Raw genomic sequence first — 13,225 nt, forward strand, 5'->3', positions numbered from 1 at the left:
ATATTCATAATGCAACTTTTACAAATCAGGAATCAGATGTGATGGTGGATGAGAAAGGATGGATTAAATGTGACTTGGGAGTAAAAAGGTAAAAATTAAGAAATGATTTATGGAAGAGAATTAGAGATTAAACAGACCTGAACACTAAAGGGTAGGAAAACTTCTTAAATCAGAGACAATATAAGAAACTGGAAGAAAGAGCATGCTCAAATAAACAAACCGAGCAACTCAGAGGCATAGATGGAGAACAAAAGGCATGTAACACAAAGTGGCTTCCTTTCATGTTGAGTGTGTACAAAGGAGAGGGGGCTGGGGCCAAACAGTACAAGGCCAGAAAAGCTAAACATTTGGACTTGACTGTTATTATCCAGCTTCAGATTCAGAGAGACTTATAGAATTTTATGCCTAGATAACAAAATCATGCTGCAAATTAACATACTGCCAAAACTAGAGCCTAACAGGATGAAAAACTACACAAAAGAAACTGCTTTTCCTAAAATACTGTTTTTGTCCTTAGACTCTTCTTTTCAAAAATGGTGGTCCCTCCTTACCATGGTCCCCATCCTATTCAACCATATCTTCTAGCATTACCCAAAACATACAACTCTTTCTAAATAGACTACACTCTGTATTACTGGCCCTTGAGCACAGCCGGAAAATCCAAGTGGAATAACATCAGGTACTAACTAATCTGCCCAGGCCACTATAACAAAGTACATACACCAGGAAGCTTAAACAACAGAAATGTATCTCACAAAGTCCATAAAGTCAAAGATCAATGTGCCAGCTGATCTGGTTCCTGATAAGGGCTCCCTTCCTGGTATGTAGATGGCCATTTTTTCAGTGTCTCACATGGCCTTTCCTCTGAGTGTATGCTCAAAGAGAGAGAAAGATCTCTCTCTCTCTTCTTATAAGGCCACCAGCCCTGTTGGATTAGGGCCCCACAGACCTTTATGACCTTAACTTTAATTACCTCCATAAAGACCCTATCTCCAAACATAGTTACACTGGGGGTTGAAACTTCAACATGAATTCAGCAGGGACACAGTCACTCCAAAATACACTGGGTTATTCCTTAAGAGATTTTGCAGCTTCTGTTCTTACGTTCTTGAAATATTTCCTCTATCATGTGAAAAAGCCCAGCCATTCCTATCAAAGGATGAAAAGCCACAGGGAAACTAAGGCACCCAACCCCAACCCGACCCCCCGCTGCTGAGCCAACAACCAACACCAAATGCCAGATACGTGAATGAAGTCACACTGCACCATCCAGTTTCAATCAAGCTATCAGAAAGCTACAACCACAGGGGTGACCCTAGGTGAAACTAACAGAACTGCCAGGTAAGCTGAGACAAAATTGTAAAATGGAGGGAAAAATAAATGATTATTGCTTTAAGTCACTAAATTTTGTTACAAAGCAGTAAATAGTTGATATGGTATACCTTCTTGTTCTGCTTTTTGACCTAGACCTCTGAACTCTGTATGATTTTCCTCGACCCCGTGAACGACTTCGACTTCGTTTTCTTCTAGAGCCGTAAGAAGAGCTACTGCTTGATCGATGTCTGCGTCTGAAAAAGAACATAATCAAATATTACTTGCCTTCAAAATGTTACCAGATACTATGTTTTGAGTACTATACTGGTTTATAGGCTTATCTACAAAGAACAGACAAAGGATAAACACCTATGGGCTAGGTCTGGAAGAAAACAAAATAAAATCTTTGGGTTGAGACTTAAACCTCATAAATATATAACTACAAAAAGAAAAATATTTCACCCATAAAACTTCAAAGTACAACACCATATGAACTCTAAGGAATGTCACTCTTGCTACTACATAAGTAAAAATTATGAAAATCACCTTCTATCATAAGAATGGGAGCGAGGCTGAAGATCTCTGGACCAAGATCTTGACTTTGACCTTGATCTCCTTCCGCCTTTCTTTCGGCTGTACGTTCTACTATCTGAAGAACTGCTGGAAGAAGATCGTCTACGGTGTTTCTTTTTCCTCTTGCTTCTGCTTTCTTCTTCAGTATCTGATGACCGGCGGCCCATTTCTACAGGTTTAAATTAAAAGAAAATTATTTCTAACACAATGGAACAATGGATGAGATTTAATATAGTAATTTTCTTGTATCTGTAAAAATTTCCAATGTCTCAGTAAAGTATAATTTAAATGTACCAATCTTAACAAAACACGAGAAACAGCTCTAGTTCAGTCTTCTAGCACTACCAGTTTACTGTTCTCACAATTTATGAATAAACTCATCCTAAATTTTTTAAAATGTCTTCAAAACTGTCAACCCTGAGGATGGTTCCTTACAACAATTTTATTATGCTTAAAGTTGCATTTATCATTAATTATATGATACTTGGTTTAGGGATCAACTATCTAATCTTATATTCTCATATTCCCTAAAGATAAAAGATATTTTACTATCTTTTAGAGTTAAACTTTCCTAACTGAATATTGTAAAATTTTCATCTCTGTTCAGGCTATCAGAAATTTTGTATCTCTGTTTGTTTCCAAGGCAAACCGTTCAATATCACGGTAATGCAAGTCTCTGCCCCGACCAGTAACGCTGAAGAAGCTGAAGTTGAATGGTTCTATGAAGACCTACAAGACCTTTTAGAACTAACTGTCCTTTTCATTATACGGGACTGGAATGCAAAAGTAGGAAGTCAAGAAACACCTGGAATAACAGGCAAATTTGTCCCTGGAGTACAGAATGAAGCAGGGCAAAGGCTAACAGAGTCCTGCCAAGAGAACGCACTGGTCATAGCAAACACTCTCTTCCAACAACACAGGAGAAGACTCTACACATAGACATCACCAGATGGTTGACAACAAAATCAGACTGATTATATTCTTTGCAGCCAAAGATGGAGAAGCTCTATATAGTAAGCAAAAACAAGACTGGGGGGAAAAAAAAAAACAAGACTGGGAGCTGACTGTGGCCTGGATCATGAACTCCTTATTGCCAAGTTCAGACTTAAACTGAAGAAAGTGGGGAAACCACTAGACCATTCAGGTATGACCTCAATCAAATCCCTTATGATTATACAGTAGAAGTGAGAAATACATTTAAGGCACTAGATCTAATAGTCAGAGTGCCTGATGAACTATGGATGGAGGTTTGTGACACTGTACAGGAGACAGGAATCAAGACCATCCCCAAGAAAAAGAAATGCAAAGAAGCAAAATGGCTGTCTGAGGAAGCCTTACAAACAGCTCTGAAAAGAAGGGAAGCAAAAAGCAAAGGAGAAAAGAAAAGATATACACCCATTTGAATGCAGAGTTCCAAAGATAGGAAGGAGAGATACAAAGCCTTCCTCAGCAATCAATGCAAAGAAATAGAGGGAAACAACAGAATGGGAAAGACTAGAGATCTCTTCAAAAAAATTAGAGATACCAAGGGAACATTTCATGCAAAGATGGGCTCAATAAAGGACAGAATGGTAGGGACCTAACAGAAGCAGAAGATATTAAGAGGAGGTGGCAAGAATACACGAAAGAACTATACAAAAAAGATCTTCACAACCCAAACAATCACGATGGTGATAATCACTCACCTAGAGCCAGACATCCTGGAATGTGAAGTCAAGTGGGCCTTAGGAAGCATCACTACGAACAAAGCTAGTGGAGGTGATGGAATTCCAGTAGAGCTATTTCAAATCCTGAAAGATAACACTGTGAAAGTGCTGCACTCAATATGCCAGCAAATTTGGAAGACTCAGCAGTGGCCACAGGACTGGAAGAGGTCAGTTTTCATTCCAATCCCAAAGAATGGCAAGGCCAAAGAATGCTCAAACTACCACACAATTGCATTCATCTCACACGCTAGTAAAGTAATGCTTAAAATTCTCTAAGCCAGGCTTCAATAGTATATGAACCGTGAACTTCCAGATGTTCAAGCTGGATTTAGAAAAGGCAGAGGAACCAGAGATCAAATGGCCAACATCCGCTGGATCATGGAAAAAGCAAGAGAGTTCCAGAAAAACATCTCTTTCTGCTTCATTGACTATGCCAAAGCTTTGACTGTGTAGATCACAATAAACTGCGGAGAATGCTTCAAGAGATGGAAATACCAGACCACCTGACTTGCCTTTTGAGAAACCCGTATGCAGGAAGCAACAGTTAGAACTTGACATGGAACAACAGACTGGTTCCAAATAGGAAAAGGAGTATGTCAAGGCTGTATATTGTCACCCTGCTTATTTAACTTCTATGCGGAGTACATCATTAGAAACGCTGGGCTGGAGGAAGCACAAACTGGAATCAAGATTGCCGGGAGAAATATCAATAACCTCAGATATGCAGATGACACCACCCTTATGGCAGAAAGTGAAGAAGAACTAAAGAGCCTCTTGATGAAAGTGAAAGAGGAGAGTGAAAAAGTTGGCTTAAAGCTCAACATTCAAAAAACCAAGATCATGGCATTCAGTCCCATCACTTAATAGCAAACAGATGGGGAAACAGTGGCTGACTTTATTTTTCTGGGCCCCAAAATCACTGCAGATGGTTACTGCAGCCATGAAATTAAAAGACACTTACTCCTTGGAAGAAAAGTTATGACCAACCTAGATAGCATATTCAAAAGCAGAGACATTACTTTGTCAACAAAGGTCCGTCTAGTCAAGGCTATGGTTTTTCCAGTGGTCATGTATGGATGTGAGAGTTGGACTATAAAGAAAGCTGAGTGCTGAAGAATTGATGCTTTTGAACTGTGGTGTTGGAGAAGACCCTTGAGAATCCCTTGGACTGCAAGGAGATCCAACCAGTCCATCCTAAAGGAGATCAGTCCTGAATATTCCTTGGAAGGACTGATGCTGAAGCTGAAACTCCATTACTTTGTCACCTGATGTGAAGAGCTGACTCATTAGAAAATACCCTGATGCTGGGAAAGACTGAGGGCAGGAGGAGAAGGGGATGACAAAGGATGAGATGGTTGGATGGCATCACTGACTCAATGGACATGGGTTTGGACAGACTCTGGGAGTTGGTGACGGACAGGGAAGCCTGGCCTGCTGCGGTTCATGGGGTCGCAAAGAGTCGGACACAACTGAGCGACTGAACTGAATTGAAAATTGTAAAATTTCAAATGGATAAGACCTCATTAATCATCAACAAAGTGCAAACTGAAACAAGACACCATTATCATGTAACTCATAAAATATGAGAAAGGAAGTATTAACTAATGTACCAAGGTTAATGAAGTATTGTTAACTAAAATATCAAAAATGAAGTCTAACTGTTCACATTGCTAGTACTTATAAAAGTGGTGATAAAATCCTTCCAGAAAGCAATTAAGCAATTTAAATAAAGAGTTTTAAAAATGTTGATGCTTCTTTGACAAAACAATCTTATTTCTAGGCATATATCTGCAAAGTTTTCCATTGTAGCATTATCTAAAACTGTATGTACAGAGGGCTTCCTTGGTGGCTTAATGGTAACGAATCCACCTACAAAGCAAGACACAAAGGTTTGACCCCTGATCCAAGAAGATCCCACATGCCCCGGAGAAACTAAGCCCGTGCCCCACAACTCCTGAGTTTGTGCTCTAGAACCCGGCATCCACACTACTGAGCCCGTAAGTGACAGCTACTGAAGCCTGAGCACGCTTGAGTCTGTGCTCCGAAACAAGAGAAGTCACCGCAATAAGAAGACCGTGTACTGCAAGAAGAGAAAAGCTTCTGCAGAAACAAAGATCCAGCACAGCCAAAAATAAACACAATAAACAAATACAATTAAAACTGCAAGTAGAGAGACTACAATGTAAGAAAATACATGCATATGAGTAAGAGCAAAAATGAAGACAATTGATAAATATTTAAGTAAGGAAATTGGGTAATTTTTTCTCTTTTTTAACTGATCAGCCCAGGGATTTCTTTGGAAGAAATGATGCTAAAGCTGAAACTCCAGTACTTTGGCCACCTCATGCGAAGACTTGACTCATTGGAAAAGACTCTGATGCTTCGAGGGATTGGGGGCAGGAGGAGAAGGGGACAACAGAGGATGAGATGGCTGGATGGCATCAATGACTCGATGGACGTGAGTCTGAGTAAACTCCAGAAGTTGGTGATGGACAGGGAGGCCTGGGGTGCTGCAATTCATGGGGTCGCAAAGAGTCGGACACGACTGAGCAACTGAGCTGAACTATATTCTATATGGCTATGGCATATTTGCATATTTACTATACAAAAGAAAAAACATAGAGAATATAAGGTTTTTATATTTAGACAATAACTGATAAGAAGCCTACCTGTCTTACTTTAAAGTTAGATTCTCAATTGGAATCTTTTTTTTACTAAAATAGATATTAGCTATCTTTGGATGTCACATAAAAGCAAGATCCATCTTTCCTAATAGGTAGGATGAATAGTTAATGAATCAGATAAACAAAGATCTCACACTTCATTTTAATATTTATTTAGATTAAGTTAAATATCATTACTCTAAAAAAAGCAATACATTAAATTACAGCTTTGTTTTCAGAACCAAGTGAGCCATCCCTTCCTTGACTCTAATGCAATTCTAATTGAAAGTCACTGTTATAACTCAATTCAAAACTTAAAACTATTTACCTGGAGCCAGAATTAGACTTTAAATATAGTTCTGGACCTCCAAGCTGTTCACATTTCTAACATTTCACAGTTCAACTGAACATTGGAAAAACTTGGTTTTGAAAAGCTCAGTAAATCACTAGCATATCTAAGCCAGTTTCCTCATTGAAAACAAAACTGCACTTCTTGTACGATCACCATGATCCTCTCCAGCTCTCAAAATACTACAATTATGAAATCTTATATATACATACAGTATATATGTACATACACACATATATATTTAAATGTGTATATATAATAAACTAAAAATCCTCTTGATGAGGGTAAAAGAGGGGAGTGAAAAAAGCTGGCTTAAAGCTCAACATTCAAAAAACAAAGACGATGGCATCCAGTCCCATCACTTTATGGCAAACAGATGGGAATAAAGTGCAAACAGTGACAGGTTTTTTCTTGGGCTCCAAAATCACTGTGGACAGTGACTATATGCATGAAATTAAAAGATGCTTGCTCCCTGGAAGAAAAGCTATGACAATCCTAGACAGCTTATTGCAAAGCAGAGACATCACTTTGCCACCAAAGGTCCACACAGTGAAAGCTATGGTTTTTCCCATAGTCATGTACAGATGTGAGAGGTGGACCATAAAAAACAAGCCTAAGCGCCAGTGCTGAGAAATCAATGTTTTCGAAACATGGTGCTGCAGAAGTTCTTGAGAGTCCCTTGGACTGCAAGGAGATCAAACCAGTCAATCCTAAAGGAAATCAACCCTGAATATTCATTGGAAAGAATGATGCTGAAGCTGAAACTCCAATACTTTGGCCACCCGATACAAAGAGCCAACTCACTGGAAAAGACCCTGATGCTGGGAAAGACTGAGGACAGGAGGAGAAGGAGGTAACAGAAGATGAGACAGTTCGCTGGCATCATTGACTCAATGAACATGAGTTTGAGCAAACTCCAAGAGACAGTGAAGTCAGGGAAGCCTGGCATACTGTAGTTTATGGGGTCGCAAAGTCAGACACGACTTAGTGACTAAAAACAACAATAACATGTATTTAAATATTTATATCCATATAGCCATTATATATCATATATAACCACATATCTCTGTATATGTATATATATGTATTTATATATATATGTATGTATTTCATTAAGGAATTTGTATATAATTGATAATATTGATCATCTAAGCATTCTAATTTCCTTTTTCTTGTTTCAACCTTTAAACAGTTAGGAACTTTCTCTACTTGCAAATAACCAAATTAAGATGGGTTTTTATTTATTACCTGGTTTAAAAAATACTAACATTATAGTAAAGGATAAAAAAGCATAAAGAGGATAGTGAAGACTAGAGGAGAAAACTACAGGACAAGTAGACAAGATATGTCAACAAATTTTTAGCAAATAAAAAACAGATGCAGGACTTAGAACTAAGAATGCTGAACATCAAGCAACTGCAGAGATTTCCAATTGAAGAAAAGCCAATTCACATGCAAAAATCAGAAAGGATCAGGAATTTGAGACACCAGATACCATAGCAGGCACAATGAGGCACAGAACTAAAAAACAAAGGAATTGGTTGAAATTCTATAAAGAAGTAATTGCTCAGGTCCCCGATGCCATTCAACCAGATCAGTTCAGTTCAGTCGCTCAGTAGTGTCTGATTCTTTGAGACCCCATGAATCACAGAACACCAGGCCTCCCTGTCCATCACCAACTCCCAGAGTTCACCCAGAATCATGTCCATCGAGTCAGTGATGCCATCCAACCATCTCATCCTCTGTCATCCCCTTTTCCTCCTGCCCCTAATCCCTCCCAGTATCAGAGTCTTTTCCAATGAGTCAACTCTTCGCATGAGGTGGCCAAAGTACTGGAGTTTCAGCTTTAGCATCATAGGGGACTGCTATTCCCCATTCCCAGAAGGAGAGGTGGTTTATTTTAGAAAAATGATGAAACAGTGAAGTACCAGGTTCAGGGGTACAGGAAAAGAAGGCAGAGAAATGTTCAACTAAAAGTTAAAGGTATTAAGTGAACAATCTAACAGTAAATACTGTCACCCTGCGTGTACTTCCCTGGTGGCTCAGACGGTAAAGCGTCTGTCTACAATGCGGGAGACCTGGCTTCGATCCCTGGGTCAGGAAGATCCTCTAGAGAAGGAAATGGCAATCCACTCCAGTACTATTGCCTGGAAAATCCCATGGACAGAGGAGCTTGGTAGGCTACAGTCCATAGGCTCACAAAGAGTCGGACACGACTGAGCAATTTCACTTCACTTTGTGTGTACTTGGCTCCAAGAATTCAGAGTAATCTTTTTTCCAAAAACTAAACAGTACCTGGAAGAAGCTATATTAAAACCAAGTCCACCAGTTAACAAGCCCAAACCTTAAACACAGCAAACTTTTTTTTTTTAATACTTCTTTTTGCTTTGGCCATGCCACACAGCTTGTGGGATCTTAGTTCCCTGACCAGGCACCAAACCCAGGTCCTCAGCAGCAAGAGTATGGAGTCTTAACCACTGAAATTCCCCACAATAAACTTTTTTCTACAAACGTTTCTTCTGGTAACTTTTTACTAATTATACAACAAAAAAAAACAAATCATGTAATGAAACTCTTCATCATAAGAGACAGAAGTGAAATGAAGTTGCTCAGTCATGTCCAACTCTTTGCAACCCCATGGACTGTAGCCTACCAGGCTTCTCAGTCCATGGAATTTTCCAGGCAGGAGTACTGAGGTGGGTTGCCATTTCCTTCTCCAGGGGATCTTCCCAACCCAGGGATCAAACCCGGGTCTACTGCACTGCAGGCAGAGGCTTTACCGTCTGAGCCACCAGGGAAGCAGAAGCCAAGCAGAAAATCAAGCAACTCATAGTAAGCCAGAAACATGCAAGAAAACTTCAAAAAAAAACACTATCCTCAGAAATATATGAGAAGATGATCCAAACAAGAATAGGAGGAACAGCCATAGAATAGGAGAGAAATCTTGAAATTTAAACAAACAATAAGTTGTAAGTAACACAACAGGGTCAGAGGATACTATCAAAGGGCTCATGAAAAGTAGAAAGAAAAAGATAAAAAAATAGGAGGTTAAAGAGGATCAATCCAGGAAGTCCAATATCCAACTGATATATATTCCAGAAAGAAACAGAGCATAGAAAACAGAAAAAGAAAACTATCCAAAAAATAATTTTAAAAATTTACAGAATTGAAAGACACAAATTGCCCTAAGTCCCTGGGACAATGAATTTGAAAAGACCTATACCTGACATACCTCATAAAACTTCAGAAACGAAAAATACAAAGAAGAACCTAGAAACTTCTAAAGGTAAAAAATGGTAAAAGGCACAGGGCTTCTCAGCAGCAACACAGCAAACAATGGAGACTTGCCTTCAGAATTCTAAGTGAAAATCATTTTCAAACTAGAATGTATATTCAGCTGAAGCATAGATCTAATATGAGATCAGAATAAAGACATTTTCAGATATGCAAGGGCTCCAATTATACCTCAAGCTCATCCTTTTTTAGGAAGGTATTGAAGGATGTGCTCCAACAGAAAAACAGAGTGAATAAAGATGACCCAGATTCAGAAATAACACTTGAGATAGGTTAAGAAGTCCCAGAGTGATAGCATGCCAAGGTATAAAGAATACATCAATGAACAAAAGAGAAAAATGCTTGCCCTCAAGGAGTTTACATTCTAGTTTAATAGTAGTTCCCAATGGGTTCTGTAGACCCCGGGGTATTCCTAAGACCTGAAGGGATCCAACCAGCTAAAACTAATTTTATTACACTAAAACTTGATTTACCTTTTTTACTGTGTTGACTTTTGTGCTGATGATGTAGAAGAAGTGGTAGGCAAAATTGCTGGTGCTTTAAAAGGAATCAAGGTAATGGGACCAAACTGTAATAACAGTCATTGAATTCTTCACTGCAACATACAGTTGTTGTTGTTGTTTTAAAGATAGGCAGTTTCATTTAGGTATCTCCTTGATAAAGCAGTAAAATCATCAATTCTATAAATTTCAACCCTTGAGAACACATCTTAATAGTCTGTGTGATGAAATAGGAAACACAGAAACTGAAGAACAGGTTATCTTGAGGAAACATCTGTGCAGCTGAATAACAAGTTGAACTAGCTGCTTTTATTGTGAAACACTATTTAAAAGAACTGACTGTGATTATTTAGACTTGGGCATGTAACATTTTCTCAAGAATGAATTAAAGGAGTCTGTCCTTTAAGGAAACTGTCAATTTATGGCCAATGATAAAATCTGAGCTCTCAATTAACAAAGATATATGGAGTCTAGAAAAATGTTACTGATGAACCTATCTGTAGGGAAGGAATGGAGAGGCAGATGTAGAGAACAAACTTGTGGACACAGCAGAGAAAGGAAAGGATGAGACAGACTGAGAAAGTGGTATTGACATTTATACACTATCATGTGTAAAAAGCTAGTGGTAAGTTCCTATATAACACAGGGAGCCCAGTCTGGCACTCAGTGATGACCTAGAGGGGTGGGATAGGGTAGGCAAGGGAGGCAATATATATGAATAATAATGCATTGTTATATGGCAGAAACCAACACAACACTGTAAAGCAATTTGCCTCCAATTAAAAAATAGATTAAAAATAAAATATAATACTAACACAAAAAATTTGAGCTCTCAAGCAAAAATCAAAATGTTGGATAACTTGTATTTGTCACCATGAGACTGACAGCTTCTCAGCACTTAAAGATTTCTTTGAGGTCAATGATGATATTAACAAACTGGAATTTTTAAATTATATAATGAAGTTTGTCTATATTTAGAAGCTACACATAACTCACTGAACCAGTGTTTTCCAATAAGCCAACGTACAATGTCACAGACTCATGTTATGAGTAAAATATCCATTCAGGGTAGGAGACAAACCAAGAGATTTTAATGTAACAGAGCATGAAAAGGTCACTGACATCGTTTCAAATACCACATTGCAACAAATGTTTAAGAAACTACTACCTGTCAAGTTATGGCACAATATTAAGGAAGTAATTATCTGAAAAGGGTATTAAAATACTATTTTTTCCAACAACGTATCTATGTGAAAGCCGGATTTTCTTTCATATAATTCATTCAAAAAGTCATCACAATAGACTGAATGTGAGAGCAGATACAAGAATCCAGTTGTCTTCTATTAAGCCAGACAGTAGAGATTTGCAAAAAGGAAAAATAATGCCACTTTTTTCACTTTTGTTTTGGAAAATATAGCTATCTTTCACATCAAATATATTATTTATGCTACCAAGTAGTGGATTTATTACTGTTATTTTTATGTGGACTAATTAATAAATACTTCAAATTTTTGTTTTAATTACTAGAAAGGCAATATTTCTAGATATAACCCATGTAGATAAAAGTCTGTGGGGTTCTCCATAATTTTTAAGCATGTAAAGGGATCTTAAATCTAAAAAGTATGAGACCTACTACTCTAAGGTACCTATAGTCATTTTTATTCTACATTTTCGTCCAGCTTAAGTACCTACATAAGGCATAAAGAAGTAGGAAAAAAAGAAAAGGACATACATCTAATTATGTATCTTGCTGATGACCAAAAAAAGAGACTGAGAGGTAGGTATACATTTTTTCTATTCTTTAATCTCAAATAACATAATTCATCCATATTAGAAGAATGATTACATTTAACTCGGAAAAGTTAATGGAAGATATACAGTCCTTCCTTAGAGTGACCAAATGAAAAAATGATTAAAAAATCAGTCATAAATTTATAAATACTTTTTCTGGCGATCATTTACATTTCAAAAAAATCACACCGAAGTATAATTAATCTCAATAAGAGAAACAAAAAGTCATTACATTTCTTTATTATAAACTCAAATACTTATTCAGAAAAGGAACTGAACACTAAGAACAAATCAAAGGTAGGTCCAAAAACTGTCTTCTCATCAAAGATAGTATTGAATTCCTACTCACTACCCTAGATATTTACTTACCACTGGATTTCCATAATGTCACTAGCATGTAATTTGCTCATTCAAGTCATAGTGGTTGATTTACACTATATCACACATTTCCAGTAAGGAAGAACTGTTTTTATTTAACTCCATTGGTAAGTATAACACATGGCAAGATGCATTAATAGCTCTTTCCAGTAAGAGCAAAGATAAATTGAGCATAGATTTTTAGGAGTCCCAGAACCTAACACTTTTTCAACCCATCTGTAAGCAGAAAAGGCAAATAGGGAGAGAAGGCTCTCAGTTTTCTGTTCTCACTTGTCTCTATTACTTCCTGGTTGCAGTTTCATGGTCACAAACCATATCCAACTAACTCCCATTACAAAATTGAAGCTATGACAATAATGGCTACAGCAGGACATCAACTTACAGAATCATCGTATTGTAAAGTTTAGGTGATTGACTGAAGATGTAGAAGCCAAAATGCATCATTCAAAAGAGAGCTTAAAGGCATACACAAGTAGTTCCTTTGTCTGGTAATCAATAAGGTAAAGTAAGCAGTTATCTTTTTCAGAAAGCAGGCAGTTAGAACAAATATTCCTAAAGGACATGACATTTTATGATTATTTCACCACTACTCATTCTTTAGTTTATCAAACTATAATCTTTTTGATCTTGGACACATGACCAAATAAGGGCAAGGGG

At 37.7% G+C, this 13,225-nt stretch overlaps 1 protein-coding gene across 1 annotated transcript in view; it reads right to left on the reverse strand.

Annotated features, from left to right (window-relative positions):
* The window catches only part of RSRC1 (arginine and serine rich coiled-coil 1), a 444,672-nt gene that overhangs the window by 429,620 nt on the left and 1,827 nt on the right, over nt 1-13,225 (reverse strand). Inside the window, exons 2-3 of the mRNA XM_052637705.1 lie at nt 1,861-2,056; nt 1,443-1,568 (exon numbers count right to left, since the gene is read on the reverse strand). Coding sequence (XP_052493665.1) covers nt 1,443-1,568; nt 1,861-2,054 — 320 coding nt within the window. The 5' untranslated portion in view covers nt 2,055-2,056. The remainder of the gene's footprint in view (nt 1-1,442; nt 1,569-1,860; nt 2,057-13,225) is intronic.

This window comes from Budorcas taxicolor, chromosome 1 (assembly GCF_023091745.1).
Source record: "Budorcas taxicolor isolate Tak-1 chromosome 1, Takin1.1, whole genome shotgun sequence".
Classification (NCBI taxonomy): domain Eukaryota; kingdom Metazoa; phylum Chordata; class Mammalia; order Artiodactyla; family Bovidae; genus Budorcas; species Budorcas taxicolor.